The 19,295-nt window shown below is 43.9% G+C and overlaps 1 protein-coding gene across 4 annotated transcripts in view; it reads right to left on the bottom strand.

The window, feature by feature from the left end:
• LOC134349763 (glycogenin-1-like) overlaps window positions 1-15,677 on the bottom strand; it is a 110,843-nt gene extending 95,166 nt beyond the window's left edge. For 2 of the 4 annotated variants that reach the window (XM_063054599.1, XM_063054601.1), the window contains exon 1: window positions 15,377-15,673. In XM_063054599.1, the coding sequence (XP_062910669.1) occupies window positions 15,377-15,383 (7 nt within the window). In that variant the 5' untranslated portion in view covers window positions 15,384-15,673. Of the gene's footprint in view, window positions 1-15,376 lie in introns of all 4 variants that reach the window. The other 2 variants (XM_063054602.1, XM_063054600.1) reach the window with 2 other exon arrangements.
• Between the last annotated feature and the right edge of the window lie 3,618 nt (window positions 15,678-19,295).

The following is a 19,295-nucleotide window of genomic DNA, read 5'->3' as shown; positions in this document are numbered from 1 at the left end:
TTGTTTGTCCACCCTACAGGGTGCAATTGTTTGTTGATTTGATCACAGTTCTTGGACATTGAGTATGCCCACAGGAAAATGAATCTCAGGGTTGTAAATGGTGACATACAGTGCCTACAAAAAGTACTCAGACCTCTTGGAAGCTTTCATGTGTTTTTTTTTTACAACATTGAATCACAGTGGACTTAATTTGGCTTTTTGACACTGATCAACAGAAAAAAAAGACTATCATGTCAAAGTGAAAACTGATCCCTACAAAGTGCAATAAATTAATTACATATGAAACACAAAATAATTGATTGCATAAGTATTCACCTCCTTCAAATCAGTATTTAGTGATTTATTTATTTATTTATTTATTTTTATTGCACCCTTGGCAGCAATTACAGCCTTGAGTCTGTGTGGATAGGTCTCCATCAGCTTTGCATATCTGGACACTGCAATTTTTTCCCCATTCTTCTTTACAAAATTGCTCAAGCTCTGTCAGATTGCATGGGGGTCGTGAGTGAACAGGCTTTTTCCAAGTCCATCCACAAATTCTCAATTGGATTGAGGTCTGGATTCTGACTTGGCCATTCCAGGACATTAACTTTGTTGATTTTAAACCATTCCTGTGTAGCTTTGGCTTTATGCTTGGGGTCATCATCTTGCTGGAAAAATCTTCTCCCAAGTCGCAGTTCTCTTACAGACTGCATCAGGTTTTCCTCCAGGATTTCCCTGTATTTTGCTGCATTCATTTTGCCCTCTACCTTCACAAGCCTTCCAGGGCCTGCTGCAGTGAAGCATCCCCACAGCATGATGCAGCCACCACCATGCTTCATGGTAGGGATGGTGTGTTTTTGATTATGTGCAGTGTTTGGGGTATGCCAAACATAGTGTTTTGTCTAATGGCCAAAAAGCTCAATTTTGGTTTCATCAGATGATAGAATCTTCTTCCAGCTGACTTCAGAGTCTCCCACATACATTCTGGCAAACTCTAGCTGAGATTTCATGTGAGTTTTTTTGTTATAACAGTGGTTTTCTCTTTGCCACTCTCCCATGAAGCTGTGACAGGTGAAGCACCTGGGCAACAGTTGTTGTATGCACAGTCTCTCACATCTCAGCCACTGAAGCTTCTAACTCCTCTAGAGTTGTCATAGGTCTCTTGGTGGCCTCCCTCACTAATCCCCTGCCTGCGTGGCTAACGTATATGTACTTTGGAGAAATCAAAGTTCAAAGTAAATCTATCATCAATGTCAAGAAAACCACATCATTAACACAATGTAATGCGTCAAGCTGGAAGAAATGTAAGTATCACTACTTCAGTGGCAAGGACCATCTGTCACTGATGGTTGGAAGGAAAGAAATGAAAGGACAATCTAACTATCTCCAGTGGCTGCATTAGTAAATACACTAGGGTGCTGCAGGAGATCCCATTTTCACTCACCATTTGCAACCATAAAACAATCACAGGACACTTGAATTACATGAAACCTTAGAACAGAACACAATGCAGCCCACAATGTCTGCAGCGAACACGATGTGAAATTCAACTAATTCTGTTCTGCTTGTGCATAATCCGTACCTTTGCATTCCCTGCATGTTGTATCTGACAACCGCGAAACACCACTATAGTATCTGCTTCCACTTGCTCCCACCTCTGCTCCCTGTAGCCCTTTCCAAGCATTTACACTCTGTGTAAATGAAACTTGCCCCGCACACATCTCTCTCATGTCTCCATGGATCTCCTCCAGGTGCTCTGGTTTCCTCCCACATTCTAAAGCCACATGGATTCTGGTTAGTGAGTTGTGGACATGCTGTGTTGGCACCAGAAACATGTTGACACTTATGGGCTGCACCCCCTCCCACCCCAGCACCCCCTCAAACTGTGTTGGTCATTGTCACAAAGTACATACTCTTACCTATGTTTCAATGTTCATTCATTATGTGTCATGCTGTATGATGAAGGAGATCATGGTCTTTCCATGACCATGATTGATTGTTTTTTGGCAAATTTTCCTACTGAATTGGTTTGCTATTGCCTTCTTCTGGCCAGTGTCTTTACAGGACAGGTGACCCCAGCCATTATTAGCATTCTTCAGAGATTGTCTGCCTGGTATCAGTGGTCACATACTTGTGATATGCACCAGCTGTTCATATGACCACCCACCACCTGCTCCTGTGGCTTCACTTGATCCTGATTGGGAGGCTAAGCAGGTGCTACACCTTGCCCCATGGGTGACCTGCAGGCTAGCAGAGGAAAGGAGCGCCTTACACCTCCGTTGGCAAATACCAATCTCCAACCCATCATGTGACAAAACTAGTAGTTAAATCTTTATTTTTGAACTCTTACCCTCTAACCTTAAATGCACACCTTCTTTCTTGACATTTCTACTTTGGAAATAAGATTGACTATCTACTCTATGACTCTCAAACTTATTAGCTTCTATCAGATCTTCCTTCAGCCTCCAAGAGAAATCAACCCAAGTTTGTCCAACCTGCCCTTAAAGCTTCTACCCGCTAATCCAGCCAACATCCACTGAATATTATTGCCACCCTTTCCAAAGCCTGCACATCGTTCCTGTAATGGGATAAGCAGAATTGCACACAATACTCCAAGTTTTGGATGGTGGGATGGAGATAAGTCTCTACTAAAGGAGGTTTAAGGTGCTCCTTCCCTCCACTAGCCTGCAGGTCACCCTTGGGAAAGGTGCAGCACTTGCTAAGCCCCCACCCCCCCCCCACCACCACTGATCAGGGTCACCTGAAGCCATGGGAGCAAGTGGATGGTTATTTGAGCCGCGGGTGCATATCACAGGTCCTCGTTATGCGACCTCTGAAGCCAGGCAGACAATCTCTGAAGAGTATCGATAATGGCTGGGGTAGACCATCTTGAAAAGACGCTCCCCAGAAGGCAACGACAACCACATCTGTCAAAAACTTTTCAAGAAACAACCATGGTCATGTGACCATGATTGCCTACACCATACAACATGGCACATGATGATGATGTCAACTCCAAGTTTTGAAGTATACAATGCTAACAGCTCTATACAGCTGCAACACAATTTCCTGACTCTTCTACTCAGTGCCCTAAACAATGAAGGCAACCACACACCATTTTCCTTCCTTGTGCGGCCCCTTCCAGTGAGTTACTGGCCTTGGACCTCAAGATCCCTTTTTCCTTGAGGGATCCTACTCTCCCTAGTTATTCTAATTTTTAATACAGGTATAAAATACCCTGATATTCACTTGAAACCCACTTGCCAATGATACTTAAAGACCTCTTTGAACTTCTAATTCCCTCTTCGACCTCGTTCCTGCCATTTCTATACTCTTAAAGTGCCCTGTCTAATTCTGAACCAGACGTACACTTTCTTTTTGTTTTGACAAAGTTCATAACCTCTCTACTCATCGAAGATTCCATTACCCTGCCAAGTTGCCCTTCCTCCTTACTGGATCAAATCTGTCTCGAGCTCTGAGCAACTAGTCTTTTAAAAAAAAACTTTCCACATGTCAGATGTCAAATCAACCAAGAACAGCTGCTCTCAATTAACTCCCCTCCCCATACCCAGCTCCAGTCTAATAATGTCATAAATGTTATTGTTCCGATTGACTTAAATATCCATACAACAATGTAGCTAATGAGAAAGGTAGGAGAAATCTTTGAGTCCAGAAACCAAAACTCACCTTCACAGCAAGTTTTTGAAGTGAATTTTATGTGTATTTCAAAAGAGATTACAGAGGGAGGAAAGAGTAGAATTTCTGCTGATTGGATAAGGAGCCAAAGAAAGTTTATGTGATGTATACCTATAACGAGAGGGTGGTGGGGTGGAGTTAAGTTTCTACCAAAGGAGCTGTAAGGTGCTCCTTCCATCTGCTAGCCCAGGGGTCCCCAACCTTTTTTGCACTGCGGACCGGTTTAATATTGACAATATTCTTGCAGATTGGCAAACCGGCCAATCGGGGGAAGGGGGGTTGGCTGTTAATCACCACTGGAATATAGGTGATAAGTCACTTATAAGTGGCTAACACACTCAATTTCGTTTCTAAAGGGGTTTATCTAACGAATTTAATATTAAACACACAGCGCATATTTTCCTCGCATGAATATAGTGATAAGTCAATTGTAACAGTGGTCCCAAACCTCCGGGCCGCGAGCTGATACATTGTAGCGCTGCATTCTTCACAGCAGCGGTAGTCGGAATGCACCCAGCACGTCTTTAAAAAAAAAGCCGAAATAAACAAGCTAATTGATTAGGTGCTGCCCGGCACGTAAGTACCAGCCCAGATAAGAGGCAACGCAATCAGCAATTGCCTCTGATCTGGGCCGACATTTACGTGCCGGGCAGCACCTAACTAATTTAGCTTGTTTATTTCAGCATTTTTTTTCTTAAAGATGTGCTGGGTGCATTCCGGCCACCGCTGTACCGCTGCATTCTTCGCAGCCCGGAGGTTGGGGACCACAGAATTATAAGTCACCTATAAGTCAATAGCATCATAATATTTTAAGTAATGTTTGGATTTTAAACACAGCGCATATTTTCCTTGTATGAACATACAAAATCATTGCAACACACCAATATTGCTGAATCAGTGGGAGCCCTGGGCTTGATTTCCTGCAACAAGATGGTCCTATCGAGGGGTGATGGGAGACAGCGATACTCGAAGGGGGTTCCTTATGTCCAGTCTATTCTGCAATTTAGTTTTCGTTGCATTCATCACAGAAACCCTGCTTCGCAGAGATATGATGTTGGAAATGGAAGCAACGTTTTCAGTGTTTTCGTGGCTATCTCAGGATATTTAGCCTTGACTTTGATCCAGAATGCCGGCAGAGATGTTATGTCACTTTCTTTTCAGCCCGCTGTCATTTGCAAGCTCGAGGAGTTGATCTTCTTCCCACGCTGACATGGAAGATTCACCGGAAACATTCACAAATAGGTCACGGACCCATTCCTTTGCACGTCTTGGGTCACTGATGACCTCGCGTGCATTAAAGTTCAACAGTGGGTGTGACAGGGAATGAGGAAAGGTGCAGCTGACTCATATCATTTCATGTCGCCAAATCATATCATTTCCTCGCGGCTCGCAGCCAGTGGCCCGGTCACATATGCTTTGCGGGCCGGTACCGGTCCGCGGCCTGGTGGTTGGGGACCGCTGGGCTAGCCTGCAAGTCACTCTCATGCAAGGAGCAACGTAACTTAGAAACCCCCCCCCAACAAATGAGGGCCGCATAAAGCTATAAGCGCAGGTGGTGGATGGCTGTATGAGCCGCTGATGCACTAATGCATATCACAGGTCCTGGTTATGTGACCGCTGATGCTAGGTAGACAATCTCCAAAGAATATTAATAATGGGGTCACCTGTCCTGTAAAGACACTGCCCAGAAGGTGGCAATGGCAACCCAATACTGCAGGAAAAAATTGCCAAGAACAATCATGGTCACTAAGGTTGGGTGACACGAGGACTAGAGGTCATAGGTTAAGGGTGAAAGGTGAAACATTTAAGAGAAACATTTCCACTTGGGGGTGGTGTGTGTGTGTGTGTGTGTGTGTGTGTGTGTGTGTGTGTGTGTGTGTGGAATGAGCTGCCAGTGAAAGTGAGTTCAATTTCAACATTTTAAGAGAAATTTGGATACGTACATGGAGGGGACGGGTATGGTGGGTCACAATTCAGTGCAGTTTAATGGGACAAGGCAAAAGAACAGTTTGGCACAGACCAGATGGGGCAAAGGGCCTGTTTCTCTGCTGTGGTGCTCCATGACTCTAGGCATCTCCAGAGGCCAGTTATGCATTGTAGGATCTACACAGCTAATTCCACACAGAAGGATTTATGTATTTATTTGGTGTACTTTTGGTTTATACTCTTGTACAAGCTGATGACTGGAATCCAAATCTCATTTATAATAATGTTCATCTGGTAATGCATTATCATCATTCTATCATCAACTCGCTGTGAGGAAATATACTCCAGGGTCAACCTGACACCAATTCCCATTCTTTTACTTCTAAAATCAATTAACAATACCACTTAGCAAGTTGTGAGGTCAAAGAAAAAGATGTTCTCTTTGCAAAACACTTTACCTAAAAGAAAAGCATTGTTCAGGTGATTTCCTGTCATTTTAGAAAGTTGCCACATATTGAAATGAACACCTAATGCACCCACACGTTAGTAAAATGCTTGCGCAAGGCAGGTAGCACACCCTATAGTCAAATATTCTCCATTCATCACCGATATCTTCCACTCAACTACACACCACCTTCCATTATCGATAAACAAAATAAAAAGATGCAGATGAAAGAAACCCCAAATAAAAACCGAGAAGGTTGCAGTAAGGCAGACTGTTTCTCTCACTGTGGAGGCTACCTGACCTGCCATGTCTTCCCACTTTTTCTCTGCTTTTGTTTCAACTCTCTCATGAGTCTGCATTTTTTTCCTACAACTGTAGAGTAAAATTTTTATTTGAATATTGCTTTAAGGTAAGGGGTGGTCCATATCTTTGTGGAGGGATGAAGTGTAGAAGACAGTTTTCTGTTTAATTAGCATGTAATGATTCATTTCTCAAGATCTGAGTGTCATTGGTGAGGCCCATACCCAGCAGTGCTCGAACCAACCATTGAACCACAAAGGAAGACCTGGAGTTACATACAGACTAGACCGGACAATGTTGAAATATGTTCTCCCCTCAATGATTTTAATGATCTCAATATATATATTTTTTTATAAAAACAACATCCTTAACGTTTTCTTCCAATTTCAGATCAATAAAATTTATGATTATGAGGACATGCAGTCCCCTTTTATTGTCATTTAGTAATGCATGCATTAAGAAATGATAAAAAATGTTTTTCCAGAATATCACAAAAACACGTGACAAAACTAACAAAAACCACATAATTATAACATATAGTTACAACAGTGCAAAGCAATACCGTAATTTGATAAGAACAGACCATGGCACAGTAAAAGTCTCAAAGTCTCTCAAAAGTCCCATCATCTCATGCAGACAGTAAACCTCCAGCGCCGCCAACTTGCCGATGCAGCATCCCGGAAGCATCCGAACACAGTCCGACCCGAGTCCGTCCGAAAACTCCGAGCCTCCGACCACCTCTTCGACACCGAGCTCCATCTCTGCCAAGCGTTTCGACCCCAGCCCCGGCAACAGGCGATACTCAAAGCCGAGGATTTGGAGCCTTCCTCTCCGGAGATTCTCGATCACACAGTAGCAGCAGCAGCGAAGCAGGCATTTCAGAAGTTACTCCAGATGTTCCTCTGCGCTTCTCACAGCTGTCCCCCATCAAATCCAGATTGTGCATGGAACCCCTAGTTACACATATCGATATTCATTCAGAACGGCCGCACACACTGCATCACACCGCCACCTTCTACATTTAAAATTCCACACCAGAGCTTTGGACTTGTACCTATTAGTGAATTCTCTTGGACAGTGTTGGTGGTTGATGCAAACAATGCACTTCACTGTATGCTTCAACTTGCACAAAGACCAGCTCACAAGCAACTCACCTGGGCTCTGCACCTATCTCACCTGTGGGCAAGCCAAAGGTACCCACACCATAACACACAAAACTAGATTGGAAGCATTCCAAGATTGGAAGTGTCCAAGATGATAATCCTGGTAGTTAAGTCCAAAAGACATGGGATGCAGTAGGCCAATGAGGTAGATTTATTTCCCCTCTCAACCCCATTCTTCTGCCTTCTCCCCATAACCTTTGTTGCCCTTACTAATCAAGAACCTAACTTTACTTTCAATATACCCAATTACATGACCTGCATAGCTATCTATGGCAATTATTCCACAGATTCACCACCCCCTGGCTAAGAATTTTTTTCTCATCTCTATTCTAAAGGGAGATCCTTTTAATTCTGAGGCTGCACTCTCTGGTCCTAGACTGTTGTAACATGAACAAATTCACCGGAGAGACACTGAAGCTAGCGGGTATAGAATTGTTTTGTTCAACACAAACAAGGACGCTCTTGGAGGAAGAGGTCTCCCGACCCAACATGACATGACATTTTTACATGCTAAAGATTAAAGGTAACAGCAGGACAATTCTATAGTTACAATGTATCTACAACACTTCCTTTGAATTGCATATAGTTTTCACACACCTCCTACTTCGCACCCATACTCCAGACAACCAAAATGAATGTTAATCAGTAATGTCTAGTTTGCAATCAACTCTAGTCCTCAAACTCCAGGAAAATTATGGTTCAGGGCTGCATTTTAAATTCGATCTTGTTACCAACTGTAACGTTTTAGAAACAAACCAGCAGCAAGAGATCTCACACTGAGACAGGTTTTAATGTTAAAACCGCTATCTTTATTAGTATCTACTTATAATATAATAACTCAACCAAGATAAACAAAAGTTAACAGTGTTATGTGTATATATGTGTGTAAATATAACTCCCAAACTATTGAGCTTGGGGGAACAAGGCTTAAGAGTCTTGAGATGGTAAAGTAGAAAAGCTCAGTAATCCACAAAATAAATGATGGGGGAGAGATATTTGTAATCCACGTTGTAATGGAGAGAGAAGGTGAGTACGAAGTATTCCACAAGTTCCATGTCAGGTAAAGCAAGGTAATATGCTGAAGATCTTGTCTGTAGAATCTGTCTACGTACAAATTAAGACCAAAAGTGACCTGTCACAGGAACATCGCCTTCTAGTGGTTACCACACAACATACCCAGGCAAGGGCTACACAAGTAGTCCCACAAGATATCCCAAAATCCACTCCTATGGATTTTACGAAGTGACGGTCACACGTTCGTTGTGCACTGCGTGCCGATGATCAACCCACCCTTGTGGGCATAGGAGAGTTCCAAGCCTCAGCTGCGACAAGCTGAAGCTACCGGCTTCCCCAGTCTCTCTCCCTCTCTGTCTGTGTAAAAATCTGCAGCAAACTCCTTTAGCCTGTGACTGACATCATAGTCCCACCTCACTCAGGTGCTTAAAGCGACAGTCCACAGTAAACGAAACCCATGGGTTCATAACAATCTGCAATCCACGTTCATGTCTGAAAGTTAGTTGCTGAAGGTTAACATTTGCTGTATCCCTAGCTCCAGAATACACCCTAACATATAGGAAACATCCTCTCCATATCCACTCTATCCAGGCCCATCAATATTTGGTAGGTAATTCTAAGATAATGGGTCAGAACACCTCTGCAGGCATACCACACATAGGACAAAACGTAAAGAAGTTTTAAATCCCACACTCCCATGTTCAACAGCAGCAACTTCTCTTTAACCATTCAATTCTTGAACCAATTGGCACAACCCTAATCACTACCTTAGTATAAAAGTACTAGGATCACTTTGCACTAACAGTATTGCACTGGGTTTGGGAATACAATACTTTGTACTAAAAGTATCATGTTCAATTCTGGAACACAGCTTTGGAGTACTGTGATCACTTCTAGTTGCCTCACAATAGTAAGGATGTGGAAGCTTTAGAGAGTGCGCAGAGGAGATTTACCAGGATACTGTCTGGATTGAAAAGCTAGAGTTTGTCTCTTTGAAGTTAAGGACAATGACGGGTGACTTCACAGAGGTGTAGGAGTTGATAAAGAGTCATTGAGCGAACAACAGGCGTCTTTTTCCCGGGACACAAACAGGGCATAATTTAAAAGAGGGCATAATTTTAAAAAGTGATTGAAGTATTAGGGATGATGTCAAAGGTAGGGTTTTTTTTTAAATCACAGTGCATAAGTGCATGAACCACACTGCCAGGGGTGGTGGTAGAGGTGAATGCATGAGGGCGATAAAAGAGACTCATGGACGAAAGAATACTGGAGGGTTATGTGGGAGGGCTGGGTTAGTTTGTTCTTAGGAGTTGGTTAAAATGTCAGCATAACATCATGGGCTGAAAAGCCTATACCAGTGTTAGCAGTGAGGAGGATGCTAAGAGGATGCAGGGTGACTTGGATAGGTTGGGTGAGTGGGCAAACTCATGGCAGATGCAATTTAATGTGGATAAATGTGAAGTTATCCACTTTGGTGGCAAAAATAGGAAAACAGATTATTATCTGAATGGTGGCCGATTAGGAAAAGGGGAGGTGCAACGAGACCTGGGTGTCATTATACACCAGTCATTGAAAGTGGGCATGCAGGTACAGCAGGCGGTGAAAAAGGCGAACGGTATGCTGGCATTTATAGCGAGAGGATTCGAGTACAGGAGCAGGGAGGTACTACTGCAGTTGTACAAGGCCTTGGTGAGACCACACCTGGAGTATTGTGTGCAGTTTTGGTCCCCTAATCTGAGGAAAGACATCTTTGCCATAGAGGGAGTACAAAGAAGGTTCACCAGATTGATTCCTGGGATGGCAGGTCTTTCATATGAAGAAAGACTGGATGAACTGGGCTTGTACTCGTTGGAATTTAGAAGATTGAGGGGGGATCTGATTGAAACGTATAAGATCCTAAAGGGATTGGACAGGCTAGATGCGGGAAGATTGTTCCCGATGTTGGGGAGGTCCAGAACGAGGGGTCACAGTTTGAGGATAGAGGGGAAGCCTTTTAGGACCGAGATTAGGAAAAACTTCTTCACACAGAGAGTGGTGAATCTGTGGAATTCTCTGCCACAGCAAACTGTTGAGGCCAGTTCATTAGCTATGTTTAAAAGGAAGTTAGATATGGCCCTTGTGGCTACAGGGGTCAGGGGGTATGGAGGGAAGGCTGGGTTCTGAGTTGGATGATCAGCCATGATCATAATAAATGGCGGTGCAGGCTCGAAGGGCCGAATGGCCTACTCCTGCACCTATTTTCTATGTTTCTATGTTTCTATACTATGTTTAATTAATGTTTTTCCTGTGAACACCACTGTACTAACTCTCTGTGCCTGTGATGCAGCTGCAGGCAAGATTTCCATTGCACCTGTACAATGATGCAAATAACAATAAACTTGACTTTGCCAAAATATTTCAAATTACTTGCCTAAATCACAGCTGGCTACTTTCAGAGATAACCTAGCCCAATCCATGTTAACTGCACCCATCACTTCTTCTTGCCAGTGCCGAAATTCGTTCTGATTTTACTCCCATCAGCCAATGAAATTTTATGTCATCTAGCTTGGAATCAGAGTGAGAGAAATTGTTACGGTTCACACTCTTGTTGAGATTTCTACAACAGAGGATAATGGTAAATAGTTGCTTCTTAGACCAGGGGGAAATTGAACAGCCGTAATAGAGGGATCAATGTTAAATATTCTGTTTTATCTTTATTATAAAGAAATAAGTTAGATCTAGCCACAGTCTAAACTTGTAGAGGACAGAATTGGATAGTTTTGTCAACTACAAACAGAACCTGGATTAGACGACATATGCTATAACATCAAGTTGGACAAATTTGAGTTTTTTTTCCTCTGGAGCGAGGACAAGGAGAGATCTGTTCGAGGTAAGATTATGAGAGGCATAGATAGAGTCGACAGATAGTATCTTCTCCACCACCCCCCCAATCATGATAGTACACGATGATTGTATCATCATGGATTGTATAATACCATTATCCCCTCACTACTAATCAACAAGCTCCAAATGTTGGGCCCCTGTACCTCCCTCTGCAACTGGTTCCTTGACTTTCTCATCGGGAGACCACAGTCTGTGTGGGTTGGTAATAACATCTCCCCCTCGCTGACAATCTCAAGGACGCGTGCTTCAGCACTGCTCTGCTCTCTCTGCACCCAAGACTGTGTGGCTAGTCACAGCTCAACCATCAACTATAAATTTCCCAATGACACAACCAACGTTCACCCTAATTTTTATTTTTGAAAACAGCTGTGTGGGACTGAGCATTGCTCTAAGCAGGAAATAAATTAATTTATTTACTTTTTACACAGCCTGAAAACTGGGCAGCAATTTATAATAACTTTACTGCAAAAGAAAATTCCTGCTGTGCAGCAACAAAGGCTATGTGCACAGGAGCATTTCCTGACACTCTGTAAGGGGTTTTTATATTCTCCGTTTGACCACGTGGGTTTCCTCCAGGTATTCCAGTTTCCTCCCACAGTCTGCAGATGCACCAGTTGGTAGGTTGATTACTCATTGCAAAATTGTTCTATGAATAGGCTGGGGTTAAGTCATGAGCTGCCAGGTACCGCTAGGGCCTGCTCTGTGCTGTATCTCAATAAATAAATAACTTTCAGTCAGTGTGGTCATGCACCCGTGCAGCTTAGAGGGAACAGTGGACACAACTACTGTTGGCAGAATTTCAGATGGTGACAACTTTGCACCAAATTTAAGACCAAGGAATGGATCGTAAGACTTCAAGAAGAGCAAGTCGAGGGAACACACACCAGTCATCATCGAGGGATTAGTGGTGCAAAGGGGGAGCAGTTTCAAGTTCCTGGGTGTCATCCAGGTTCCTGGGAGAGATTTGGCATAGTGGTAATTGCCACTGGATCAGTAATTCAGAGACCCAGTTATACGCTAGGGACAAGAGTTCGAATCCCACCATGACAGCTGGTGAATTTGAATTCAATAAAAAAAACCTGATGACCATGAAACCATGTTGATCGTCATAAAAATCCATCTAGTTCACTAATGTCTTTTAGGGGAGGAATCCTGCTGTCCTTACCTCTTCAGACCAACAGCAATATGGTTGACTTTTAAATGCCCTCTGAAATAGCCTAGCAAGCCATTCAGTTCTATCCCACTGCTAAAAAGAAAGGAATCCTAACAGCACTGTGGGTGTACCTACACCTCAGGGACTGCAGCCGTTCAAGAAAGCAGCTCATCACCACCTTCTCAAGGGCAACTAGGGGTGGGCAATAGATGCTGGCTTAGCTGGCGACCCCCACATCCTGTGTATGAATTTTTTTTTGAAGTCTCTGAAGATCCATCCTGGGCCCAAGATACTGATGCAATTACCAAAAAGGCATGGCAGCATCTATACTGCAATTTCATTAGAAGTTTGGGGAGGTTTGGTACAGTCACCAAGTACCCTCACAAAATTTCTAACCATGTACCATGGAGAGCATTCTAACTGGTTGCAACACCATCTAGTACGGAAAGGCCACTGTACCGGATCAGAAAAAGCTGCAGAAGGTTGCAAACTCAGCCAGTTCCATCATGGGCACCAGCCTCCCCAGCATTGAGGACATCTTCAAAAGGCAAAGCCTCAAAAAGGCAGCATCCATTATTAAGGACTCCCGTCACTCAGTCCATGCTTTTTTCTCATTGTAACCATCAAGGAGGTGGTACAGGAGCCTGAAGACTCAACATTTTAGGAACAGATTCTTCCCCTCTGCCATCAGATTTCTGAATGGACAATGAACCATATAAACTACCTCACTTTTTTTTTGCTCTCTTTTTCCACTACTTTTTTCTTATTGTGTTTATGGTGTTTGCAATTACTATGTATTGCAATGCACTACTGTCACCAAACAACAAATTTCATGACACATGCCAGTGACTCCAATACCAGAGGGCATGCATTTAAGGTGAGAGGACGCAAGCCCAAAAGAACTGAGATGAGCAAATTTTCTAAAAACATACAGAGGGTTGTGAATGTTTGAACATGCTGCCTGGTGTGGTGGTAGAGGCAGATACATTAGGGAATTCCAAGAGACATTTAGACCAGCACACGAACATGAGGGAAATGGAAGGATATGGACGTTATGCAGGCAGGAGGGAGGAGTTTAGTTGCCCATTTGATTACTAATTTAACTGGTTCAGCACAACAACGTTGGCCAAGGGGCCTGCTTCTGTGCAGACCTGTTCAATATTCTATAAACTGAAGCAGAATACAAGCAGATTGATATATGGGGCAGATGAAGATAATGTGAAGAAATACAAGGCAGAGAATAAAGAGATAATATAGAAGAAAAATTCCTCTCTAAAGTAGGTGCTGGAACAGAAGGACCAGAGGTAAGGGTGCTCAAGTCCTGACGAAGGCTCTCAGCCCAAAAACCATAGACTGTGGGTGTGTTTTGCTCTGGATTTCCAGTATCTTCAGGATCTCCTGTATTTAAGGAGTCTGCATGCAATTCAATATATGAAATTCTCATTACTTAAGGACAGGATGACTTTGGAGAGTGTGTGAATGTTTATCAGGATGCTGACCGGTTTGGAGGACTATGAGAAGGTGGACGAGCCGGGGCTGTTTTTCCTACAGTGGCAAAGGCTGGAAGGAGATCTGATAGAAATTTATAAAATTACACAAGGCACAGATGGACGGCCAGTATCTTTATCCCAGGATTGAAATATCTAATATTTAGCATATATTTAAGATGAGTGGAAGAAAGTTTATGGATATGCAAGGTAAGATTTTTTTTGTTCCATAGGAGTGGCAATAGAGGCAAATAGCACTGGAGTATTTCAGAGACTCTTAGGTCTGCACTAGAGTCACACAGTTAATCATACAGGGAGAAGGCAGGAGAATGGGGTTGAGGGGAATAATAAATCAGCCATGATGGAATGGCACAGCAGACTCAATGGGTGAATGACCTAATTCTGCTCCATGTCTTATAGAGTCATCGTCCAGAAACAGGCCCTTTGGCCCATCTACTCTGTACTGAACTGTTATTCTCCCAGTCCCATTGACTTGCACCTGGACCAGAGCCCTCCAAATTGAAATGCCAAGGAGAAGTATGGTCAACGTGTAGCACACAAAATGGGCCGAAGGGCCTATCTGTTGTTCTATATGGAACTATAGAAAACTCTACGCATACATGAAAGCACAGAACGACAGAAGCATCGGATGTGGAATTCAAAATATGCTGGAAATATTGGTCAGGCTGCACATGTGACGAGAGCAAATGAGTTAATGAGTCAACTCAATGGCCTTTCGTCCGAGCCATTGATAGTCTGACGAAAGGTCGTTGACCCAAACGTTAACTCGGTCTCCATCGCTCCACGGACGAGGCCCGTCTCGCTGAATATTTTCAAGAATCTAAGCAACAGTCCGCTCGCAAGCTACGTGGGACAAAGAAGAGATACAGAGGGGGGCAGAAAGATAAAATAAAACCTTATTTTTCCCTCACAAATTGAGAAGGCGCAAATGAGATTATTAGCACGTGTCTAAATTTTAACGTTAAACGGGGGATTAAAGAAGGAAACAAAAACATATTTGGGCTGCCAGTTATCTGTACGCTCTGTCGTAGTAATCATTCCAATTCTGATAGTGCCCGGGTGGAAGACGGGGTGGTTGGAGAATCTCTCGCCGTTGGGGCCGGTCACTTCCCCCACTTGTTCACGCAGGGGTCAGTTAGTGTTGCAGCTGGGGACTCGGTGCGCACTCAGACAAGACAGACGAACGCAAGACGCGGGGTTCACTTGTTGCCACGACCGGAGTTACCTCTCGTTCGGAACGCTCCAAACAAGTTGCAGAGCCTTTTTGTAGCACAGTCAGGTGTTTAAAATAAAAATGCATACTCACCAGGCATACTGACAATTGCGTCCCGCAGTGAAATTTTCAAAGGGAGAAACTCCTTGGACTGCCGTCCCTCTGGGCGAAGGGGTAATAACCACTGCGGCTTCAAGCAGTGTCTTAACACCTGATCAAACCCTCCCCACCGCTCGGGTTTACAGACGGCTCCGTCCAATCAACCTGCCGGGGCGGGGTCGGCGCCGGAGCTCCAAGTCATTTTTTTAAAAAGGGGCAATGGTCAATCTCTGACCGCAAGTAAAAATAAACCCGAGCCCCCTCTCTGGAGCAAGGTGCTGTTGTCGTCTACCGTCCTCCTAACTTTGACATTGCACAATGTCACCCGGAGCGTTTGTGTCAGGGCAAAGAGAGAGTTGGAAGTGAGGGATGTGTGCCAACAGACAGGACACGCGGTCAATGGGATGCAATCGTCTCCACTCCAATTTCAGAGCACGTTTGCCAAGGGCAAGGCTGAAGTTTCAACTCAAAGATCTTCTGACTTGGTGTTAAAAGGGCGTTTGTCTTTTCTAAAACAGTTGGTGGAAAATATCACCTGTACAAATTGTAATTCAATCAAGTAAGTGTTATAAATTAGGTCAAATCCAGTTTATTGTCATGTGCACAAGTACACACAAGCTCGCTTCCAGCTGCATCATTGGCATGTAGACAACAAAGGGAGACCTGGGTTTTTCTCAGGCCTGTATATCCTAGGTTGGACCTGCAGGCATTATGAGGAAAGGTGACACCCAGGTCACTAAGGTCAGAGGTCCGGGTGAGTCCTGGGGTTGAGGCCCAAAGGTCAAACCTGTAATTGGTATGTCAGTACCCAAGAGGTCAGCAAAGTGTGGAGGGCAAAGACTGAAGCTGATGGGTTCAGAGGTAGAGACCTGAGGTCAAATCCACTGGGCTGACTTGTCCGGAGATGTCTGTAAGTCCAGGCCGGACACTGGCGGTTGGAGATCTGACATCTGTGAGTCTGGGGCTGAGGGCTGGAGACCCGGAAGCAGCCAGTCCCAGGGTTGGAGGCCTGTGTGTGGGTGGATGGGCCTGGGAAAGAGGCTTGTCTTGCTGTTGTTGTCCTGTTTTGTTGTCGTTGCTGCTGCTTGTGTTCTGCTGAACACAGTGAGCACACTATGTTAGCACCGGAATGTGTGGCGACACTTGCAGGCAGCCCCCAGCTCATCCTCGGACGTGTTGGTTGTTAATGCAAATAACACATTCACGGTATATTTTGATGTACTTGTGATAAATTAATCTGAATCTGAGTTGCTTTCATCAAGAGCTCCTACCTGACAGGAGAGAGACTGTCATTTTCCAGAGGTCACATTATCCATTCTGGAGCAGTAATGCACATGGCAGAGAGATTCTAATCTTAGCCTCTCATGGCAGTAGCTGCTGTTCAGTCTGAGCTCAGTGGACGGTACACCATTATTAGTTTTGGTGTATGTTAAAGGCAGAATAGCAATATGAGTTGTTAGCTTTCTCTTCCTCGGGAATTTTTCCAAAGAGTCACTGCAAGTGCCAACAGGAGGTAATGTCCCATCAAGGGCACAGATCTTCCCCCTCCTCCCCATGGAGGAGACAAGGAACACAGAACAGTACAACACAGGAACAGGACCTTTGGCCCACAATCTTGTGCCAAACCAATTAAATTACTAATCAAATGGCAACTAAATTAACTCACACTGCCTGCACAGTATCTATATCCTCTCATTTTCCTCATATTCTTGTGACTATCTAAACATATCTTAAAATTCTCTAATGTTTCTGCCTCTACCACCAATCCCACGCAGTGCATTCCAGACACCCACCACTTTCTGTATAAAAAAAACTTGCCCCTCACATCTCCTTTGAACTTAAACCCCCTTCCCCTCACTTTAAATGCATGCCCTCTGGTATTAGACATTTCAACCCTGGGAAAAAGATACTATCTGTCAACTCTATCTATGGCTCTCATAATCTTTAAACATCTATCAGATTTCCACCATTCGAGAGAAAACATCCCAAGTTTAGAGTCATGGAAAAGTACAGAAGCATGCCCTTTGGCCCTTCAACTCTACGCCAGACCATTTCAACTGCCTGGTCCTATTGATCTGCTGCAGAACGATACCCCTCCTATTCATGTATCTATTGAAACTGCTCTTAAACGTTGGAATTAAAATCACATCCACCACTTGCGCTGGCAGCTCATTAACTTGGTCCAACCTCTCGTTATAGCACACACCTTCTAATCCAGACAGCATCCTGGTAAACCTCTTCTGCACCCTGTCCAAAACCTCGACATCCTTCCTATAGTGGGGCGACTAGAACTGTAGGCGATACTTCAGCGACAACAAGCAACATCTCAGGAAGATGATATCAATGATGAGGGACCACCACCATCTGGGACATTATTCTTCTTGATGCTGCCATCAGGCAGGAGGTACACAACCCAAAGTTCAACAACAGCTCCTTCCTGACTCCCATCAGGTTCTTGAACCTACTTAACAACTCCTAACACTCTGTCAGACTATCTTTCTTTTTCTTACCCTCAACCTACAATAGTGCCGTGATGTTTATGTTATTGTGTGAATTCCATGCAGTTTATATTAACTTCAGTTCATGCTCACTTATGTTTGACGTGTCTCTACTGTACTGTGCTGTTGCATAATGCTAACTTTCATGGCTTATATGCCCTGAGTATTAACACCTGTGACAAGCTTGAGCTTGAAGATGAACTTGAAAAGACAAAGCAAGGAGGCTAACTTGAGAAACGTTGAGGGTTTTCAACAGGAATTTGGCGAGAGAGTCATAGAACACTACAGCACAGAAGTAGGCCTATCTAGTCCATGTCAAACAGTTAATCTGCCTCGTCCCACCATCGTGTACCTGGACCATGGTCTCTGTGCCCCTCCCATCCATGTGCCCATCCAAACATCTCTGCAATATCACCCAACCTCAATGGGAAAACCTGTTTGCAGTTTCCCTTTTTTTGATTTTTACCTTGGGTTCCTCCCAAGTACAATTTTTGGTTATAGAAGTTGGCATGGTGTCATTGAATGGCAGATGTTGATGGCAAAATGAACTGATCATAGGACGTCCATGCCTTGCACCTTGGGAGCAAAGCATCTTCGTGAGGCACACAGCTTGTCATACCCGGCTGTTATCGGCAGTGGTCGCAGGGATGGCTCAACAGCAAATCGATTTGGTCAGGAGGCAATGGCAACTGTTTCTCTGGCCTGGCAGGCCAGTGCTATTGCAGATTAGGTTAGATTAGATTATGAGGACACTCAGTCCTCGTTTATTGTCATTTAGAAATGCATGCATTAAAAAATGATACAACGTTCCTCCAGAATGATATCACAAGAAAAACACAGGACAAACCAAGACTAAAACTTACAAAACCACATAATTATATCATATTGTTACAGCAGTGAAAAGCAATTCCATAATTTGATAAAGAGCAGACAATGGGCATGGTAAAAAAAGTCTCAAAGTCCCGATAGACTCATCATCACACACAGGCGGCAGAAGGGAGAAACTCTCCCTGCCATGAACCTCCAAGTGCCGCCAACTTGCCGATGCAGCACCATTGGAAGCACCCGACCGCAGCTTGAAGCCGCAGTGGTTATTACCCCTTCGCCCAGAGGGAACTTCCTGCCCTCTATTTCAGCAGTGTTCCAGTCATATAGGTTTACAACACAGAAACAGGAGCTTCAACCCATGAAGCTTGTGCCAATGTGGTCTCCTGCATTTACTTGCAACTGGACCATGCCCTCTATAGCCCTCTCAATCACGTACCTATCCAAACTCCTCTTAAATGTTGCAATTGAATCTGCATCTACCACTTCCACTGGCAGCTTGTTCCACACTCACATCACCCTCTGAGGAAGATGTTTTCCCTCAGGTTCCAGTTAAATATTTCACTTTTCACCCTAAACCTCTGATCTCT

The sequence above is a fragment of the Mobula hypostoma genome, chromosome 7, assembly GCF_963921235.1.
Source record: "Mobula hypostoma chromosome 7, sMobHyp1.1, whole genome shotgun sequence".
Taxonomy (NCBI): Eukaryota; Metazoa; Chordata; class Chondrichthyes; order Myliobatiformes; family Myliobatidae; genus Mobula; species Mobula hypostoma.
Note: the sequence above shows the minus strand (reverse complement) of the source record. Positions and strands in the feature narration are given on the sequence as shown.